The 20,481-nt window shown below is 45.2% G+C and overlaps 1 protein-coding gene and 1 long non-coding RNA gene across 2 annotated transcripts; both read left to right on the top strand.

The window, feature by feature from the left end:
• Positions 1 to 14,014: 14,014 nt before the first annotated feature.
• Positions 14,015 to 14,789, top strand: LOC132882905 (uncharacterized). Its single transcript, XR_009654263.1, has 2 exons — positions 14,015 to 14,095; positions 14,627 to 14,789. It is a non-coding gene; the product is annotated as an uncharacterized LOC132882905 (long non-coding RNA).
• Positions 14,790 to 14,841: 52 nt separating this feature from the next.
• LOC132882610 (E3 ubiquitin/ISG15 ligase TRIM25-like) lies at positions 14,842 to 18,329 on the top strand. The gene is made up of 3 exons (XM_060915699.1): positions 14,842 to 14,862; positions 14,943 to 15,566; positions 18,124 to 18,329. Exons 1-3 carry the CDS (start codon positions 14,842 to 14,844, stop codon positions 18,208 to 18,210), a joined length of 732 nt encoding a protein of 243 aa, XP_060771682.1. The 3' UTR covers positions 18,211 to 18,329.
• The last annotated feature ends 2,152 nt before the right edge of the window (positions 18,330 to 20,481 follow it).

Genomic DNA, 20,481 nt, shown 5'->3' with positions numbered 1-20,481 from the left:
CGGCGGCAGGACGGCAGAGGGCATCTTCTCTTCTCTCCTCTTCTCTCTCTCTCTCTCTCTCTCTCTCTCCCTCCTCCTGTGTCCCGTCCTCGCCCCATTCCCCCACCGCGGAGGCGGGGGCCGGCCCCACCCCAGCCGGCCCGCCACACCCGCGGTGCCCTCCCGTTTCTCCCTTCTGTGTCTGTCTCTCCCCCACCTCAGGTGAGTGAACCCCAGATCACCGGTGCAGAGGGAAAGCCCGGGCCGGTTGGCTGGCGCTGCGGGGAGCCGGGCCACCTTCAACAGCAGTGCACGACAATGGAAGTGGGCGTGGTGGTTCGGATCCCCGACGCGCCAGAGGCCGCCCTCGATCGGGCCGGAGCGTATCGCATACCGGTGAGTATCCAAGGGGCTACATATCAGGCGTTGGTGGATTCTGGTTGTAATCAGACCTCAATTCGCCAAAGCCTGGTTCAAAATGAGGCATTGGGGGGAGCACAAGGGGTGAGGGTGTTGTGTGTGCACAGGGATGTTCACCGCTACCCTTTGGTGTCAGTCCACATTATTTTCAGAGGGGAAAAATTTATAGTGAAGGCGGCGGTTAATCCTCGCCTTACCCACTCTTTAATTTTGGGGACTGATTGGCCGGGATTTCAGGGTTTAATGACACGCCTAGTAGAGAGTGGGTCCTGCCATTTGACAGGGGGAGGTCCCGGTGTCGCTTTGGCGGGAGCAGCTGTCACAGAGCTGTCTACGTCATCTCCGCGTCAGAGTGAGGAGCCGCCGGCTCCTCCTCTCTCTATTGGGGAATCCCTCGCGGATTTCCCATTAGAGCAGTCGCGAGACGAGACTCTGCGGCATGCGTTTGACCAAGTGAGAGTAATCGATGGTCAAACACTCCAGCCGAACGCCACCCCGTCCTTCCCCTACTTCACGATTATGAAGGATAGATTATACCGAGTGACGCAGGACACTCAAACTAAAGAGCGAGTCACGCAGCTTTTGATTCCAAAGAGCCGCTGGGAATTGGTATTCCAGGCGGCTCACTGTAATCCCATGGCTGGACACTTGGGGCAGGATAAAACACTAGCCCGAATAATGGCCCGATTCTATTGGCCGGGGATTCGCGCCGATGTCCGTAGGTGGTGTACGGCATGCCACGAATGCCAGTTAGTAAACCCAGTGGCCATTCCAAAGGCGCCTTTGCGCCCTCTACCGTTAATCAAGACCCCGTTTGAGAGAATTGGGATGGATCTCGTCAGGCCATTAGATCGGTCAGCACGAGGGTACCGCTTTATATTAGTTCTGGTGGACTATGCAACGTGATACCCGGAAGCAGTGCCTCTGCGCAATATCTCAGCACGCAGTATTGCAGAGGCACTCTTCCGTGTCATCTCCTGAGTTGGAATCCCGAAAGAGATTCTGACTGACCAAGGCACTACGTTTATGTCACGAACACTGCGCGAGCTGTATGGGTTATTGGGGATTAAGCCGATCTGCACCAGCGTATATCACCCACAAACGGACGGTTTAGTGGAACTGTTCAACTGCACCCTCAAGAATATTATTAAGAAATTCGTAAGTGAGGACGCACGTAATTGGGATAAGTGGCTCGAACCCTTGCTGTTCTCAGTGCGAGAGGTCCCCCAAGCCTCCACGGGGTTCTCCCCGTTCGAATTATTATATGGGCGTAAGCCGCGCGGCATCCTGGACGTGCTGCGGGAAAATTGGGAGGAGGGACCTTCACAAAGTAAGAACGAAATTCAGTACGTTATGGACCTGCGCGCAAAACTCCACACGCTCACCCACCTAACTCAGGAGAATTTGCGGCAGGCCCAGGAATGGCAAGCCCGCCTGTACAACAAGGGTACGCGCCTTAGAGAGTTCACACCGGGAGATAAAGTACTCGTACTGTTGCCCACGTCAAGCTCCAAATTGATCGCCAAGTGGCAAGGGCCCTTTGAGGTCACACGGCGAGTCGGGGACGTCGAATATGAGGTGAGGCGAACAGACAGGGGTGGGGCGCTACAGATCTACCACCTCAATCTGCTAAAACTCTGGAACGAGGAGGTTCCCGTGGCGTTGGTGTCGGTAGTTCCGGAGAAGGCGGAGCTGGGGCCGGAGGTTCAAAAAGGGACATTGGCATCACGTACCTCTCCGGTCCCCTGTGGAGACCACCTCTCCCCGACCCAACTCACGGAGGTCGCCCAGTTGCAGGCCGAGTTTTCGGACGTGTTCTCGCCCCTGCCCGGTCGCACTAACCTCATAGAACACCACATAGAGACGCCCCCGGGGGTGGTAGTGCGTAGCCGCCCTTACAGGCTACCCGAACACAAAAAAAAGGTGGTTCGGGAAGAACTTCAGGCCATGCTCGAAATGGGCATCGTCGAGGAGTCCCACAGTGACTGGAGCAGCCCGGTGGTCTTGGTTCCCAAGGCCGACGTCTCGGTCCGGTTCTGTGTGGACTATAGAAAAGTCAACGCGGTGTCTAAATTCGACACGTACCCAATGCCTCGTATTGATGAGCTGCTCGATCGACTAGGCACAGCTCGCTTTTACTCGACACTGGATTTGACGAAGGGATATTGGCAGATCCCCTTGACTCCATTATCCCGGGAGAAAACGGCCTTTTCCACACCGTTCGGCTTACACCAGTTCGTCACACTTCCGTTTGGGCTGTTTGGGGCGCCCGCTACATTTCAGCGGCTGATGGACAGGGTCCTCCGGCCCCACGCCACCTATGCGGCTGCATATTTAGATGATATTATCATTTATAGTAATGACTGGCAGCGGCACCTGCAACACCTGAGGGCCGTCCTTAGGTCGCTGAGGCGGGCGGGACTCACTGCCAACCCAAAGAAGTGTGCGATTGGGCGGGTGGAAGTACGGTATCTGGGCTTCCACTTGGGCAACAGGCAGGTGCGTCCCCAAATTAATAAGACAGCAGCGATTGCGGCCTGCCCGAGGCCCAAGACCAAAAAGGGGGTGAGACAGTTCCTGGGGCTGGCTGGCTACTATCGTAGGTTTATACCTAATTATTCGGACGTCACCAGCCCGCTGACTGACCTCACTAAAAAGGGGGCGCCAGATCCGGTCCAGTGGACGGAGCAGTGTCAGCGGGCTTTCTCTGAGGTAAAGGCTGCACTGTGTGGGGGGCCACTTTTACACTCCCCTGACTTCTCTCTCCCTTTTACGTTACAGACGGATGCGTCGGACAGAGGGCTGGGGGCCGTTTTGTCCCAGCAGGTGGAGGGGGAAGACCGCCCGGTCCTGTACATCAGTCGGAAGCTGTCAGTGCGTGAGGGGCGCTACAGCACGATTGAGAAGGAGTGCCTGGCGATCAAGTGGGCGGTCCTCGCCCTCCGTTACTACCTGCTGGGGCGCCGTTTCACCCTCTGTTCAGACCACGCGCCCCTCCAGTGGCTCCATCGCATGAAGGATGCCAACGCGCGGATCACCCGTTGGTACCTGGCACTCCAACCCTTCAACTTCAAGGTGGTCCACAGGCCGGGGGCGCAGATGGTCGTGGCGGACTTCCTCTCCCGTCAAGGGGGGGGGAGTCGGCTGCAGGCCGGACGGGCGCCCGGCCTGAGTCGGGCGGTGGGGGTATGTGGCAGCGGGGGCGTGGTCAAGCGCCGGTCTGTGACAGGAGGGCGGAGTCAGGGAAGGTAAGTGACAGAATCACTTCACCTGAGAGCAATTAACCTGTGTTTGTGTGTCTTCCCAGCAACCATGCCCTATATAAGGAGAGAGAGAGAGCAGAGGAAGTGAGCTCTCTCCTGCACCAGACGACTTGTGTGTGTGTGTCTCTGGGTGACTGGGAGTGTGTGTAACTGAAAAGGAACACAATAAATAGTTTTTTTGAACTCAGTTCTGTCCTGCCGTACTTCTGTGCTCCACCCACCTGCTCTGACCTCTACAAACGTTAATAAACGTATCTCGCTGGCTGCGCAAAACCAAGAAGGGTGAAAACGGGCAAACAAAAAAAAAACCTCCAGGGAAATGGACAATGCAAAAGGGACAAAAAAGGAAACTTCTTGAAGAAACTTAAACTTTATCTCCCAAGTGGAGCCAAAACCTCTTGTGCTTCATGGTTTTAAATATTGCGACCACTAAAGTGTCCCTACGCAACACAGTCCATGAACAAGGTTCCTACCTATTTAAACAGATTAGCACAAAAAATAAATTAAATACAAAACACATCAAATTACATCAAAAATTACAAAATAAAACATCAATGCCTTTTATGGCAGTTAAAGGGGGAATGAGCTGAGTGCAGTCTATAGCCATGTTTAAACTATTTCCTGTAAAATGGGGTGGGCGTATCAATCTGAGTATCGATAGTATCGATACCAAATTGAGTATCAGAATCAAATCGATACTAGCGTCAGGCCCGGCGCCAGGAACAGTTTACTAAAGGGGCAATTAGAAATCGCAAGGGGGCAAATATTTTTCATATAGTGTGTAGTAGTGATGGCGGTCTGACAACGTGTTTCAAACAATTAACTGCGCCAACCACAAAACCACGGCCCCGAAGGTTGCTTTAGTACGGGAAAATCATGTGACATATTACCAGGGCAGTTGCGCTTTATCAACACCCTTGCCCACCTGTTAACCCTCCCCTCCAATTTTCTCACAGACACGCGTTACAACCGGAAAGATGCCAAACATAAAACAACACACACAAACCTACAGGCAAGTCCTTTAAATTTAAAATACATACAAATAGCTCCGCGGCATGAAAACAAAATGTCAATGCAAGTCTAAGGTACTTGGCTCGGCAGCCAAAATCATAATTTAAAAAAATCAACAGACCCTGTGGCTGCACCAGTAATAGCCTTCCTGACTCGCACCGAGTCAACGCTAACCACTTAATCCGCGATCCCAGTTTAGGCATGTAGGGGACAAAACACTGTGAAGTGATGAATTTTCACCCCCGCTGCATGGGGGGTAACGTGTTTTGACACAATCCCTTTTCTTATATCCATTTTGATGCCATCTAACACACAGTCAGCAGCAAACTACGAGCTAACCGCCAACACTCTCAAAACCCTTTGCCTGCGTGTACAGCATCAGCAATGAAAGAGTAACAATGTGCAACGTAAGAATCATAACAACCAATCAGATTTGTTCTACCGTGCCAGTTTTAGTAGTGATTTATGTGAAATGTATTTTTGTGCAATGCGCAACCACTTAATATTTCGTATTTGAAAAATGCAAATTATTAATACATCTATAATACATTATATTTTCATAAGAAAGCAATTAAGTGATCTGAGTCTCCGTTTAGGGGGCGGGGCTGTAGCCACGAGGGGCGACACCCCCTTTCGTCCCCCCACGGCGCTGGGCCTGACTAGCGTGATGAAATCGATACTTTTGTCGCAGTTTCTCTTCAATGCGTCCAGTAAATTACTCGAATTTACTCATGCGAGCGTAGTTTCTCTCTAAATCTGTCTGTGTAAACAGTGTTGCCAGATACTGCTGACGTTTTCCAGCCCAAAATATGTTCAAATCCCGCCAAAATGCACTTAAAACCACCCAAAATGTACTTGATGTCTATCTTGTAACACGGGCGATTGCTCTAAGACAGTGGTTCTCAACCGGGGGGGCGCGCCCCCCTGGTGGGGCACGGAGGTACTCCAGGGGGGTCGCGAGTAGGCTTCATGTATGGAGGAAAAAAAAAATCTGGGGCTAACAGGCTATAGTAGCTAAGCAGATGCAACACATTTACCCATGTCAAAATGCAGGACATTGGACTATTACATACAAATCAATACTATTATAAAATCTATCATCAATCTATCATAAAATCTTGTGTGTAGGTTATTTTAAGCCCGTGACGCGAACATGACGCAACGTCACGTGAGTGAGTCTGCATACCGTGGCCACTGTGTGAGTGCTTGCCACACACACACTAGTCTGGTTTCTTGCCGAGTTAACTCGTGCCGACTCTCGCTAGTCTACTATCATCAATCCATCGATACAGCGCAAAACCCAAACAGTCTTTTTAAAGACTACTACCCCACACTGTATTTTTGCTTTCCCCATTTCAGCTCTACCCAAATAATTTGTTGTTTTTGTTGTTTTCTTACTGCTAGTCTACTATGGATAATGCTACTACTGCTGCTACTGCTACTACTACTACTACTACTAATAATAATAATAATAATAATAATAATAATAATCTAGCCCAGGGCTATCTATCTATCTATCTATCTATCTATCTATCTATCTATCTATCTATCGGTCGATATAAGGTGCTGTAGATCGGGTGGGGTCACTGCGGGTGAGTGTGTTTGGGGGGGGATGGGGGCGGGGCGAGAAGAGGGGCCCCCAACTGCAATGAACCAGCTTTGGTGGGGCCCAGGTTGCAAAAGGTTGAGAACCCCTGCTCTAAGACAACGAGGGAGGCTCAGCCTCCTCTAAAAATGACGAACATCGTGTAGGATGAATTGCGCTAGGCTTATGTTATAGCCGACCTTATAACATTGCTATGTCAGATCCAGAATCATAGAAATATATGTGCTCAACCCAACTACAGTGCGAAATCATTCCCTTATAACTTTAATGTGTGTGTGAGTTTTTCCCCCTCGTAACAGCGCGATGCAGCCCAGCCTCAGTGGACTTCAATGGCATTTGGGAGCTCTGCGCTTTTCAATCTCAAAATGCAAGACGATTATTGGACAAATACTGTGAAAACACCCGCCCACGGAGTCTCACGGACTCCCAGCCTCAGTGGACTTCAATGGCATTTTGAGCTATGCGCTTTTCAATCTCAAAATGCAAGACGATTATTGGACAAATACTGCGAAAATGCCCGCCTACGGACTCCCAGCCTCACATGGGAGGGGCATGGCAGTTTCTGCAAGGAGACTGGTGATTGGTGAAAGCGGCCGGATATTTTCTTTGATTGACAGCTCGTTTCAACTATAGACAGGCAGCGGTGAATTTCAGTTCAGTCCCATGCGGATTCGCAAGTGGTGTGGTGTATTGTAAGAGATCAGCTTACATTTCGATTTCATTCATTACATACGGTTTCTACCAGCTTTTTTAGTTTGTATATATTTTCATTGTAAATAAAGTGTAAATATAGTGTTGTCAAGTTTGCTATGTTAGTTCCAGAAATGTCGTTTATTTGAGTGACTGAACTTGAACTTGAGGGGGCTAGTCAGCTAGCAAGAAAGCTGCGCACGGATGCCAAGCATTGCTGATTTAATTTTGGCAAAGCCATTTGCCAGTCTTCCTTTTGAGGAAAAAATTAAAGAGCAGGGTAGACCAACGCCTCAAATTGACTTGGTGAGAAAGGTAGGGAATAATACTCGTTCCTTTCAGCTCTCCTGGTACGAGAAAGTGAATTGGCTAACAGCAAGTGACCCACATCAACAACAGTAAATAGGCTACTTTAGTAATATGTCATGGATGGACCAAAAATATAGAATCTATTTAAAATGTTTATGCTGAGTATATTATATTGGAATATATATTTTTCTGGATATGAATTAAACACAGCTACAATTTGGAAAACATTTTTAAACAAAAACACAGCCGAGAACATTTCACACTACAAACCTGGATTAAAAGTGAAGGGTTATCAAAATTGTCAATAAAACATTTCTCAGTCAAAATAAGTAAAATATAGGGAAAGTGTCATTGAATGAAATGTGTGGCACCCAGCTCTACTGCTGAGGTTCCTGACAAAGAGCTGCTTTCAATAATGATCAATTTTTAAACAACATGCCACAATTTTAAAATATAAAATGTTAAAATATAAACACCCCCCCCCCCAACACCACCATCATGTATATTGGACAGTAGGCTAATGGGCCAAAAGAACCTGTTATTTCACAGTTTGTGACCCTGCCAACAATCAGCCAGATCAGAGGCAAGAGTATGGGCAAAATTGATGTTTTTTCTTTTAAAATCTGGAAATATCGTAACCGACCAGCCTCCCCTGTTTGAAAGACTACCAGCCGCCACTGCTTGTCAAGTAAAAATATGCAGCTAAAGACCAGTATACTATTTGTAAATCGAACAACAATGCAAACAACTTCTAAATGGCAACATGAGACTGTCAGTGCTGGAGGTGAAAAATCTTCTGTCTGGTACTCGGCTATGTATGGTTGAATCAGATTATAACTCTGCAATCATCTGCTGTGTTCTGAATCCTACATCCACCAGTAGGTGGCACACATGCATAATATTCTGTAGGCTATGTTAGGCTACGATGCATCTCTAACATCTGCATTGCTGAGGTTATTTATTTTTTATTTGTCTTTTATTTATTTATCTTTTTATTTATCCTGTTTGTTTTATTAATTTTATAGGCCTAGTTATTCTGCTTAATTTATTTTTGTCTACATCCATGTATTTTCTTCATCTGTTATCCTGATTTTTGTGGATTTGTTAGATTGTGCCTGTTTTATATACTTCAATTAGAAAAAAAAGTTAGGCTATACGATGCATGGCTGAATGCAACATGAGAAGAGAAAATGGAGAATGGTTTGCGTCATTCTTATTTACTAGTTTATGAATTCAGTTTCTGCATTACATTACACACATTCATATTAGTCTTACAGTTACATCGACTTTTTTTGTTTAAATAATACTTAATGAGATTAATGTTTATTGTTAGTGATTAATTTAGGCCAATGCTCGATTTTGGTGGTTTAAAATACCTAAGGGGTACTGGGTAAACTAGGTCTATGACTTGCCTCAGTTGACCAAAGATAGATGTTTTTCCTGATTTCCTTCGCATATTCAAGAACATCATTCGACTTTAATATGGATTGGATTGGATGTAGACTAGTGGACGTAGATAGTACATAGAATGTGCTACATCAAAGTCCTTCTAAGGCTATAGAAGTGTCTCTGGCTGCATTCTCACACAGAACGTTGGTGAGAAATATTTATGGGTGATTCTTTAACTATGGGCACTATTGGCCTTGTGAACTTGAAGGGGAAAAAAGTGTGAAAATATAAATTGTCACACTGGGATAGGTAAACACAACTAGTCTAGTTCGATGGTTCATAAGAGAACACACTGATATTCTAAGACAAGTTGGTGATTTTTAACAGATTTCCCGACTCCCCTTGCACAAATGTAATTTCCATCACATGTAAATATTTGTCATTTATTTTAAAATAGTATGATACACATTGGGCGGCACGGTGGTGTAGTGGTTAGCGCTGTCGCCTCACAGCAAGAAGGTCCTGGGTTCGAGCCCCGGGGCCGGCGAGGGCCTTTCTGTGCGGAGTTTGCATGTTCTCCCCGTGTCCGCGTGGGTTTCCTCTGGGTGCTCCGGTTTCCCCCACAGTCCAAAGACATGCAGGTTAGGTTAACTGGTGACTCTAAATTGAATGTGAGTGTGAATGGTTGTCTGTGTCTATGTGTCAGCCCTGTGATGACCTGGCGACTTGTCCAGGGTGTACCCCGCCTTTCGCCCATAGTCGGCTGGGATAGGCTCCAGCTTGCCTGCGACCCTGTAGAAGGATAAAGCGGCTAGAGATAATGAGATGAGATGATACACATCATTTCTTTTCACTGGAAGACCAATTTCATATATAGTTTTAGCAGTTTATGCCTATATTGTAATTCCCATGAATTTATGGATTAGGAAAATTAATTGTGATGAGGACCAAACACGAATCTTACGTCCACCACAACCTGAGATATAACATTGGAATGGTTAGATACACTTCAAGGAGTAACTACTTGTGTTTTTACTTGAAGTGGAACATTACCTCAAATTATGCAGATGTTTTTAATGAGTGATTAGAGTTTTGTAACTATTTGTTTAAAAAGAAATGGGGTGGTGGAAATTACTAGGCGTAGTGGAAATTACTGGTTGTTGTGGAAATTACAATAAATGGACCCCATAGAAAAACAAAACTTTTTATTTTAAAACTTCATGAAGCACCCAATTCCATTCAACAAATTCATTTACTATGTTTGAACCTTTCTTTTTAAAAAGACAACTTCATATACATTTCATATCATATATTGCATACAACATGAACAGTATTTTGAAACTGTTCACAAACAGTCTTGACAGTATCATGAAAAGTATTCTGAACACACAGAGAGGGAGGTTTGTCCTGAGAGCATGACCATTGTTGGCCAAGAGAGCATGACCATTGTTGGCATGTGAATGGTTAATCAGGAACACTAAAAACAAACAAACAAACAAAATAAGGCGGCGGCTGGAGTTGTCACGATGAGAACACAAGTCATTGGGCTGGGAACAGTACTCACAATAAAGAAAGAAAACGTCACAACACAGCCATCATGTGAACTTGCAATCAAGTAAACCTGAAGACATTTGGATGAGATATTGAAACATTCTGATTACTCACAGTTTTCTGAGCTAAGTGAGGAGCGTGTGTGTGTGTGTGTGTGTGTGTGTTCTTTCATATAATGCTGCATACACTTTTGAACGGTTTCTTAGGACCTTTTTTCTTCCTCTTTGTTTTTGCGTCACAGGTTGGCCAGAGGGTAATGGTAAGGGTGGTGTGGGAGGTGGAGGGACAGGTTCCGGTGGAACAGATTCTGGAGTTTGGTGGGGTTGTGGTTGCAAGGTAGGCCTGTACCCCAAGAGCATTCTTAATCTTCTCCCGATATTTTTTCATATAGTTTCTTCTTTGTCTCCTTTTTTTGCATTGTTCTCTTTTTGTTAATTCTCCAGTCGGTTTTACCACACCCCTCTCTTTTTTTCTCTGGTATCTCTCCCGGTCTCTTTTCAGTCGCTCTTCATATTTCACAGGGTCTTCTTTTATACTGTCCCTGTAGGCTTACGACCTTTCTTTTGTGGACTTCTGTGGCATCTTAACCCATTAAGACATGGCCCCTGTTATAAGTTTGTTGTTATCGGAATGACAATGACCAAGTCGTAATATATGACTAAAGACTCTTTAATGTCATAGTATTGTAGTACTATAGTAACAGGTTTTCAGCAAATAGTAAAGCGTTCCACTGGTGGAACGGCGCGTATTATGGGGTTAATATTGAATAATTTAATAAATAAATTGCAGTTTGAGTTGTGCGACTGTACTGTGTGTGTGTGAGTGAGGGTACACTGCCGTGGTGGTTGGCCTGGACATGGGCTCTCTGTGAAAGGGAGATGGAGTATGTGGGACAACATGGACTATACTGGATGCGATGGGCACCATGAACTTTGTGTGTGTCAATGAGAAGTGAGCTATGAGTGGGGTAATGTGAAGGGGCATGAGGTAGTTGGGGTCTATGCATGTCTGTGGTGTGAGAGAGCATTCAGTGATGTGGATGTGGGAGAGCATGGACAGGATGTGATGGGGGAGAGTAGACTGAGTGTGTGAAGTGTGTGCATAGGCTGAATGTGTGGGGAGAGCATGGACAGGATGTGATGGGGGAGAGCAGACTGAGTGTGTGAAGTGTGTGCATAGGCTGAATGTGTGGGGAGAGCATGAGATGAGTGTGTGAGAGAGCAAAGGCAGTGTATGGGGATCCAAGAATTTCGCCTGCATGCATAAATGTAATTTCCACCACACCATTGTAATTTCCACCCAAGAATGCAATGTGGTGGAAATTACGGTGGTGGAAATTACAATCCTACAGTTTTTTGAGGAAAAATCTACGCTAACATCTTATATTAGCTAAGAAGTGGTATCTAGCATTTTGTGCATGCAAAATACATCTATGTGCGTTAAAAAAACAACTTATTTACAAACTCAGTTGACGTTACGGCATGTTTGGAAATTACATACAATAAAAATATTTTCATTTCAAGCTATATTTACCTTGGCTTTTCTTCAAAAGTTGATGGATGAAGTCAAAATTCCCTCCATAGCAGACATGTGCTCTGGTGTCACTGTTCATCTCCATAGAAACTACCCAAACAATCTTTCATACAAACCTTTTAAAGGGACATTACAGTGTTGTGGTGGAAATTACAGCAATTGAGGTTTTTCACCTGACGTCACAGGGTCACGTGATGCCCTGGTGTCCGCCATTTTGAAGGTCAAGCTAGCTAATGTCAACGGAGCCAGTGTAAATAGCTGCCGGAGCGCGCTCCGGCTTGCTCCCCCTCAAATGAAGCAGCGCGCTCCGGCTTGCTCCCCCTCAAGTTAAGCAGCACGCTCCGGCTTGCTCCCGGAGTGCTCCGGCCGAGGTTCCGGAGTGCGCTCCGGCTTGCTCCCCCTCAAATTAAGCAGCACACTCCGGCTTGCTCCCGGAGTGCTCCGGCCGAGGTTCCGGAGCGCGCTCCGGCAGCTATTTACACTGGATCCGGTGTAAATAGCTGCCGGATCATAATTACAGTAAACTAGTAAATACAGTAAAGGAAAAACTTGAGACTGAAAGGTTTTAACAGTCATCCAAATGACTGAATGTAAACATTGCTACAGTAACATACTAGCATATGTTGTTGACATTAGCTAGTGCTAACAGCTAGCTGCTAGTACACTGCTACAACACAGACACCGACCCTAATAATACAGTTCTTGGTCATTGCCTGGTAACAGCAAATTTATAACGGGCCATGTCTCAACAGACTAAGAAGTTATTTCAATGACATTTAATAACATTTTGTTTATCCTGAGGACCGAAAGTAAATGAAAATGTGAACAAACCTTAGCTGTAATAAGATGGCGACCACCGGCTCCAGGGACGACCCGCTGATGTAGGCATGTTACCCAGCCTGACACAAAATATTTGTAGGCATCCAAACTCTTATACGCTTTCAGATCAATACCTGTGTATGGCGATGGGTTTTTAACGACATAGGTATACAGATCACGTGGGCTGAAGTCAGGTAAAGACGAGGGCTTCGTGTACTTCCGTACGTCAGTGAACAATCCTGGTGGAAGCAGGTAAACGTCGTTCTCTAAGCCTGCTAACCTCAATTTTTGCAAATACCTCTCCCTCTGCTCGCCCTGTAAATGCCCTACGTCACTGGATAGTGAAGGTGTTTTCTGCATCTCGCTCCTTTTTCTTTTATATTTTTCGTTTGTCGCCTTCCTCGCATTCAAACTGATTCGAGCCGTGACGTCCAAAATGGCAGCCTAACGATCCATCACATGACTTGGTCACGTGGGTGAAAAACCTCAATAGTGTGGGACAACTACATTTGGTTAAAAAAAAACACAAACAGTTGAATGGCCTCGAATACCCCAATTATGTTTTGATTATTTTACTGATACTTTATTCAGTGACATTTTAAAACATTAGAAAAAACATTTTTTTACAATTAATTTTTATCATTGAAGATCAAAAGTCTGGGTGTGGTACAACCACAAAACAGCAACATTTGCATATATAATGATGTTGAAAAAGGTGAAAACGTCATCATACACTACCAGTACAAATTTCCTAAAACACTCTCATTGTAAAGATAACTATAAAGGTGTGAAATTTCCCTTTTTTTCTCATCTCTCATCTCATTATCTCTAGCCGCTTTATCCTGTTCTACAGGGTCGCAGGCAAGCTGGAGCCTATCCCAGCTGACTACGGGCGAAAGGCAGGGTACACCCTGGACAAGTCACCAGGTCATCACAGGGCTGACACATAGACACAGACAACCATTCACACTCACATTCACACCTACGCTCAATTTAGAGTCACCAGTTAGCCTAACCTGCATGTCTTTGGACTGTGGGGGAAACCGGAGCACCCGGAGGAAACCCACGCGGACACGGGGAGAACATGCAAACTCCACACAGAAAGGCCCTCGCCGGCCCCGGGGCTCGAACCCGGACCTTCTTGCTGTGAGGCGACAGCGCTAACCACTACACCACCGTGCCCTCCCCTTTTTTTCTTTCTTTCTTTCTTTCTTTCTTTCTTTCTTTCATAAAATATGATCAAAGGACATAAAAGTGCCGGTAGTCTAAGAATCACCCTTATAAACATCTGATAAAAACCCGCCGAACTAACGTCAAAGCCGCTCAATTTTTGTCAACCGGCCCAAGCAATTTTTGCCCGCAAAGTAGAATTCAAAACCGCCCAATCTGGCAACACTGTAGTGTAAACAGCGCACCTCTCTCTCTCTCTCGCTCCCGCCTTGCCCCGCCCCCTCCCTGCTTTGTCGGAGAGCGGAGAGTCAGAGCACTGACTTTATTTTTCACAAATATTTGCGAGCAATGGAAGGTATTTTTTTTGTTGTGTTGTTTATATTGTTATATTTATATTTATTACATTGTTGCTTTTGTTTACTTATTTTGCACGACTGACTTTGTTACTTTATTACTGACTTTATTTTTCACAAATATTTGCCTGCAATGGAAGGTATTTTTTGTGGTGTTGTTGACATTGTTATATTTATATTTTTGTTACATTGTTGCTTTTTTATTATTTTGCACTAGTGACTTTTTTCTTAAACAATTTTGTGTAGCAGAAGGTGATAAGGGAATTATTTTATTATTAATATACTGTTACATTGTTTTATATTGTTGTAGTTAGTTAATAAAAAAACATTTTTATTTGCCTAAAATCTTTGTCCTGTGTTTTATCATACTCATAATCAACTAAAAAAGGCAAAATCACAAAATTATTCAATGATCATAACATTTCAAGTAAAAAGTATCGGTATCAGCGGTACTAGCCCTGTATTTACTTGGTATCGCCCACCCCTACTGTTAAAAGAAAAGCGCTGTTAATGTGCTTGTTGCTGTGTTACAGGGAATGGCTCCTTCGCTCCTACATGTGACCTGTATCTCAGAGGGAAAGGCAAAGGAAATGTTCAACCAGTTTGAGGTGCTAAAGAGCTACATCTCTGATATCGCAGCATGCACTAAGTACAGGAGATTATCAAAGATGAAAAGAAATTAAACTTTAAAACAAACTGGGTTTTTTTGTTGTGTTTTTGTTTTACTTCACACTCCTGTAAGCACAGCATGGTGTATTTGTCTTACACAGTATGTAGATAAAAGAGCAAGGTCTTGTGTCTTATACAGTGTTAAACACGCCTTTATCTTGAGCAAACATTTCCTTCTAGAGAAACGAAAGTAAAGCCTCAGATCTGCACAGTCTCTCTGAACCGTGGGGTTCAGCCGAGGCCAGAGTCTCTGTGAATTTGGACGAGTTCACCTGTGCTATCTGCTTACATCTGCTGAAAGATCCTGTCTCTGTTCCCTGTGGACACAGTTTCTGTATGTCCTGCATCAACACACAGTGGGATGGAGAGGCTCACCGCAAAGTTTATACCTGCTCCATGTGTAAACAGCAGTTTAGCCCACGACCAGTCCTGGGTCGGAACATCATGTTGGCTGGCATGGTGGAAAAGCTGAAGAAGACATATGTTGCTGAAAGAACCCTCACTGGACCTGAAGATGTGGAGTGTGACATCTGTGGACAAAAATATAAAGCTGTGAAGTCCTGTCTGGTGTGTGTAGCTTCATACTGCCAAGCTCACTTTGACCTTCACAATGAGCTGAACCCGAGCAACACGCACAAAGTGACAGACACCAGGTATAATGTCAAAGACAGGATCTGCAGCACACACAACAAGCTTAAAGATGTTTTATGTGTCACTGAGGAGAGAGTTGTGTGCTCCGAGTGTGCTTATTGTTGTAATCACCATAACACAATTAAATTTGCAAATGACAGAGAACAACATCAGGTAAGAACCTTTTTTAGCTCTTGTTTTTACATATTAGACACTGTGTGTTTGTGTATAAGTACAAAGGCATGGCGTCCGCCATCCGACATGAGCTACAGAAAGGCAAGATGCTCAAGGAGACTCACAATAATAAAATATAATAAAAGTACAAAAGAAGAATAACTGTTATTTTCTCAAAGTGAAAGTAAATGACATGAAGAGTGAACACAGAATATACTGGAAAGCACAGATATTCCTAAAAAATAATATACAGTATAATAAATTCAGGGGCGGCACGGTGGTGTAGTGGTTAGCACTGTCGCCTCACAGCAAGAAGGTCCGGGTTCGAGCCCCGTGGCCGACGAGGGCCTTTCTGTGTGGAGTTTGCATGTTCTCCCCGTGTCCGCGTGGGTTTCCTCCGGGTGCTCCGGTTTCCCCCACAGTCCAAAGACATGCAGGTTAGGTTAACTGGTGACTCTAAATTGACCGTAGATGTGAGTGTGAATGGTTGTCTGTGTCTATGTGTCAGCCCTGTGATGCAAGGCCGGATTAACTATATGGGCCTGCGGCACAGTGCCCAGGGGCACCAACCACTCACAGCCAGTGGGGGGGCACCACATGACAGAAACTTTAAAAATATTTTTCGTGAATGTTTGTACACTTAAAATGGTTAAGTGTACAAACACTTGACACTGTTAAATAGTCATATATAATTCATTATGAACACTGATTTCATAAGAACAATAATCATAATTCTGAGGAAGAGTGGCCTATGTGACCATTAACCCCCCTTTCCTCAACCTGTCAGTTGAGCCAGTCCACCTACGGTGAAATGCATCAATTTTTTAAAAACCGCGGTAGAAATGAAAAATGGACAGACATCAATTGAGTGGTTGTGCGACGAGAAAATTTAAAAAAGAGAAAGACTCCAGGCATGTAGCTGCAATTAAAAATGTTCCAGTGTTAGATCGTTTTTTTTTATAAAAACATCGACAACTGCTGTCACTACCAGCGCTGAAGCTGAAGCTAGTGAAATCAGCGATGCTAGTGAGGGAGATGGCCCTGCTAGCACTAGCCGGGGAGATGCTACAACCACAGCCAGTGTTAGCCGAGGGGTCGGCGACTGAATATGCCGTACTGGATGTTATTTGAATTTATATTTCGAATTGAGACATTTGAATATGGATAGAATAGAGTATGCTATTTTAATCGATACTATTTTAATTGATACACATTTTGAATTGACACATTTGAATAGGCTGTATTGTATATAGATGGATGCTGTTTAAATTGCTGATGCTGTTTGAATTGATACACATTTTGAATTGAGACATTTTAATACGGATAGAATAGAGTATGGATGCTTTGAAGGTTTTTATTGAGACATACAAATATATGCTGCTCATTTTTGAATAAGACATTTCAATATGCCTACATGCATATCGTTGGTTGTTTTCAGTGAATTTGATGGGCTGATGTAGCCTACTTAATACATTTTCAATGAGGAAGAATGACCTTGTTTATGTGTACTATTGTTTATGTATATGCTACTATTTTTGACAGCAAAGGGCAAGGTTTGTGTGTGCAGGAGGTTACTGAACGCGTGCGCGCAGGGTGGTGGTGGTGGTGGGGGGGGGGGGGCACTTGTGGTATAGTGCCCAGGGGCACCGCATTGGCTTAATACGGCACTGCTGTGATGACCTGGCAACTTGTCCAGGGTGTACCCCGCCTTTCGCCCGTAGTCAGCTGGGATAGGCTCCAACTTGCCTGTGACCCTGTAGAAGGATAAAGCGGCTAGCGATAATGAGATGAGATAATAAATATAAAGCTCATATAATATTAGTTTTACATGGGATGAATAGAAAAATATTTTGGTTTTAGTTTGCAGATTATTATTATTATTATTATTATTATTGAGGAAACTTTCATAATACATGATTTTCAAAAAGGAGCTCATAAATTAAAACTACTAATAAATACAAATAAACAGTGTTTAGAGCTATAAATACATTAAAAAACTAATAATTATCTCATCTCATTATCTCTAGCCGCTTTATTCTGTTCTACAGGGTCGCAGGCAAGCTGGAGCCTATCCCAGCTGACTACGGGTGAAAGGCGGGGTACACCCTGGACAAGTCTCCAGGTCATCACAGGGCTGACACATAGACACAGACAACCATTCACATTCACGGTCAATTTAGAGTCACCAGTTAACCTAACCTGCATGTCTTTGGACTGTGGGGGAAACCGGAGCACCTGGAGGAAACCCACGCAGACACGAGGAGAACATGCAAACTCCACACAGAAAGGCCCTCGCCAGCCACGAACCTGGACCTTCTTGCTGTGAGGCGACAGCGCTAACCACTACACCACCGTGCTTCCACTAATAATTATAATAATTATGAATATCTAGTATGAAAAAAACAATGTTAAGTTACCCTTAAAAAAATACAAACATTCTCTGATTCTTTAATCTCCTAGTTAAGTGTATTGTAATCTTTGACTGCGGAGATACAGAGTTAAGTGTATTGTAATCTTTGACAGGGAACAATAAAATAATTCTGTATGTTTTCTACAGCAAGCGATCCAACAGGTCCAAACAAAGGTTCTCCAGAGAACTCGAGCAGCAGAGAACAGCATGAAAGATTTACAGAAAGCAATATAGTCAATCAAGGTCATTATAAATATAGAGTACAAAACAATGTTAAAAGTCTAGAGATGTAAAGACTTGTAGCTCTGTATCATGATTTACTTTGTGCTAAAATGGATTTCTCTGCTTATAACAATCAATCTTCTGCATCAAATCTGGGTTTTATAATAGTCCTCTGCAAAGACAACACTGGATCAAAGTGAGAAGGTCTTTGTGGAGTGGATCAGCTTAGCTGAAAAGAAACGTTTAGAGTTTCGAGGAATAATCAAAGCTACAGAAGAAGCTGAAGTGCAGCGAGCTGAGAAAATCCTGCAGCGTAAGGAACAGGAAGTGACCGAGCTGAAGAAGAGAGAGAATGAACTGGGTCAGCTTTCAGAGTTGGACGATGAATTCCTCTTTCTCATGGTAACACCACTGATGATCTTTCGAATTTTAATTCATTACATTAAAGGGGTTTTTTTTTGTAATCATGTACAAATAAATCACTAAGGAAACTTTTTGTTAGGGTTTTGCTGGGATTCGAACCTGGTTCGTTGGTGTGATAATCCAGCAAACCCCCACTAGGCCACCAGGGGGATGACTCAAATGCAGAGGCGTGAGGCGGAAGTAGAAAAAGAATCAAAAGGTTTATTTAAACTATATACACTATATACAGGGCAAAACAAAAGACAAAAAAAAAAAACCAAAGAGTATAATCCAAAAGAAAAGCAAAGTGCAAAAATTCAAAAGCTAAGAAGATCAAAAAACACAGTACAAAGGAAACTGGAGATAAACATAACAGCACAAAGACTCCGTGACAAGAGGACTGAACTCAGGGGTATAAATAGACAAACTAATTAAGGACACAGGTGAAGATAATTAGGCAATTAACACAAACACAAGACACAGGAACAGTGGCGGCCTCTAGAGGCCAAAATAAACACGACATGAAAAGGAAATAACAGCGGCCTCTAGAGGCCAAAACAGTCCTAACAGGACCCCCCCCTCTAGGAGCGTCTCCTGACGTTCCCAGGGCGATCCGGATGGGCCGAATGGAAGTCCCGACATAGTTCTTTATCAAGGACATCCCGAGCAGGAACCCAGCAGCGCTCCTCAGGACCATAGCCCTCCCAGTCCACCAGATATTGCAACCCGCCGCGGACCCGGCGGGAGTCAAGCAGGCGATTCACAGTGAACACAGTCTGCCCCTGGAAGATGCGGGGGGGTGGGGGGTTCCTAGGGGCAGGGGCATACGTAGATGTCAGTACGGGCCGTAACAGGGAAACATGGAAAGTGGGGTTGATCCTCAGAGTCCGGGGCAACTGGAGCCGGTAGGAGACAGGGTTCACCCTGCGCACCACCTTGAAGGGGCCAATGTAGCGAGGAGCAAGCTTGCGGTTCTCCACCCGCAGTGGAAGGTCCTTAGTGGACAGCCAAACACGCTGCCCAGGGCGGAAAGCGTGTGCAGGTCTTCTATGGCGGTTGGCCTGAGTCTGGTTGGTTCTGGAGGTCTGTATGAGGGTCTTCCTGACCTTGCTCCAGGTCTTGCGATCTGGCTGAGAGAGTGAAAACAGTCTGCCACGAGGAGGGGTAGTCCCAGGGAGCAAGTCGATGGCACAGTCGTAGGCCCGGTGCGGAGGAAGAACGGCGGCCCTGCTCTTGCTGAATACCTCCTTGAGATCCCAGTACTCTGTGGGAACTTGAGATAACTCGGTGAGATCAGGGGGCTCGGCAGGAGACACAGGAGAGCTAGAGAGCAGACAAGAGGCATGGCATGCAGGGCCCCATTCCACAACCTGGCTTGTTACCCAGTCTATGCGAGGGTTGTGGCGAGTAAGCCAAGGAAGGCCTAGAATAACTGGGAACTCAGGTGAAGGAATCAGGTGCAGGGATATTTCTTCCTTGTGACCTTGAGACTGGAGGAAGACTGGAGAAGTAACTTGGGTGACTCTTCCATCACCTAACGCTTGGCCATCGAGGGCAGACACAGACAGTGGGACTTCAAGAGGTGCAGTCGGAATATTGATGCTTTGGGCGAAGTGAATATCCATAAAGTTCCCAGCCGCCCCTGAGTCTATCAAAGCTTGACAAGAGTGGACAGACTCACCCCAGGAGATGGAGACCGGGATGTAGATTCCTTGGCCAGGGAGTCCGGGAGAGAGGGTAGGCCCCGTCACAACCCTCCCTCGGCTGGACGGGGCGGTCCTTTTCCCAAGAGTTCGGGACATGATGCTCGGAAGTGACCAGGCTTGCCACAGTAGATGCAGCACTTGTCCCTCCTTCTGCGCTCCCTCTCAGATGCGGAGA

The sequence above is a fragment of the Neoarius graeffei genome, chromosome 3 (genome assembly GCF_027579695.1).
Source record: "Neoarius graeffei isolate fNeoGra1 chromosome 3, fNeoGra1.pri, whole genome shotgun sequence".
Classification (NCBI taxonomy): Eukaryota; Metazoa; Chordata; class Actinopteri; order Siluriformes; family Ariidae; genus Neoarius; species Neoarius graeffei.
This window is presented reverse-complemented; position numbering and strand designations above follow the sequence as displayed.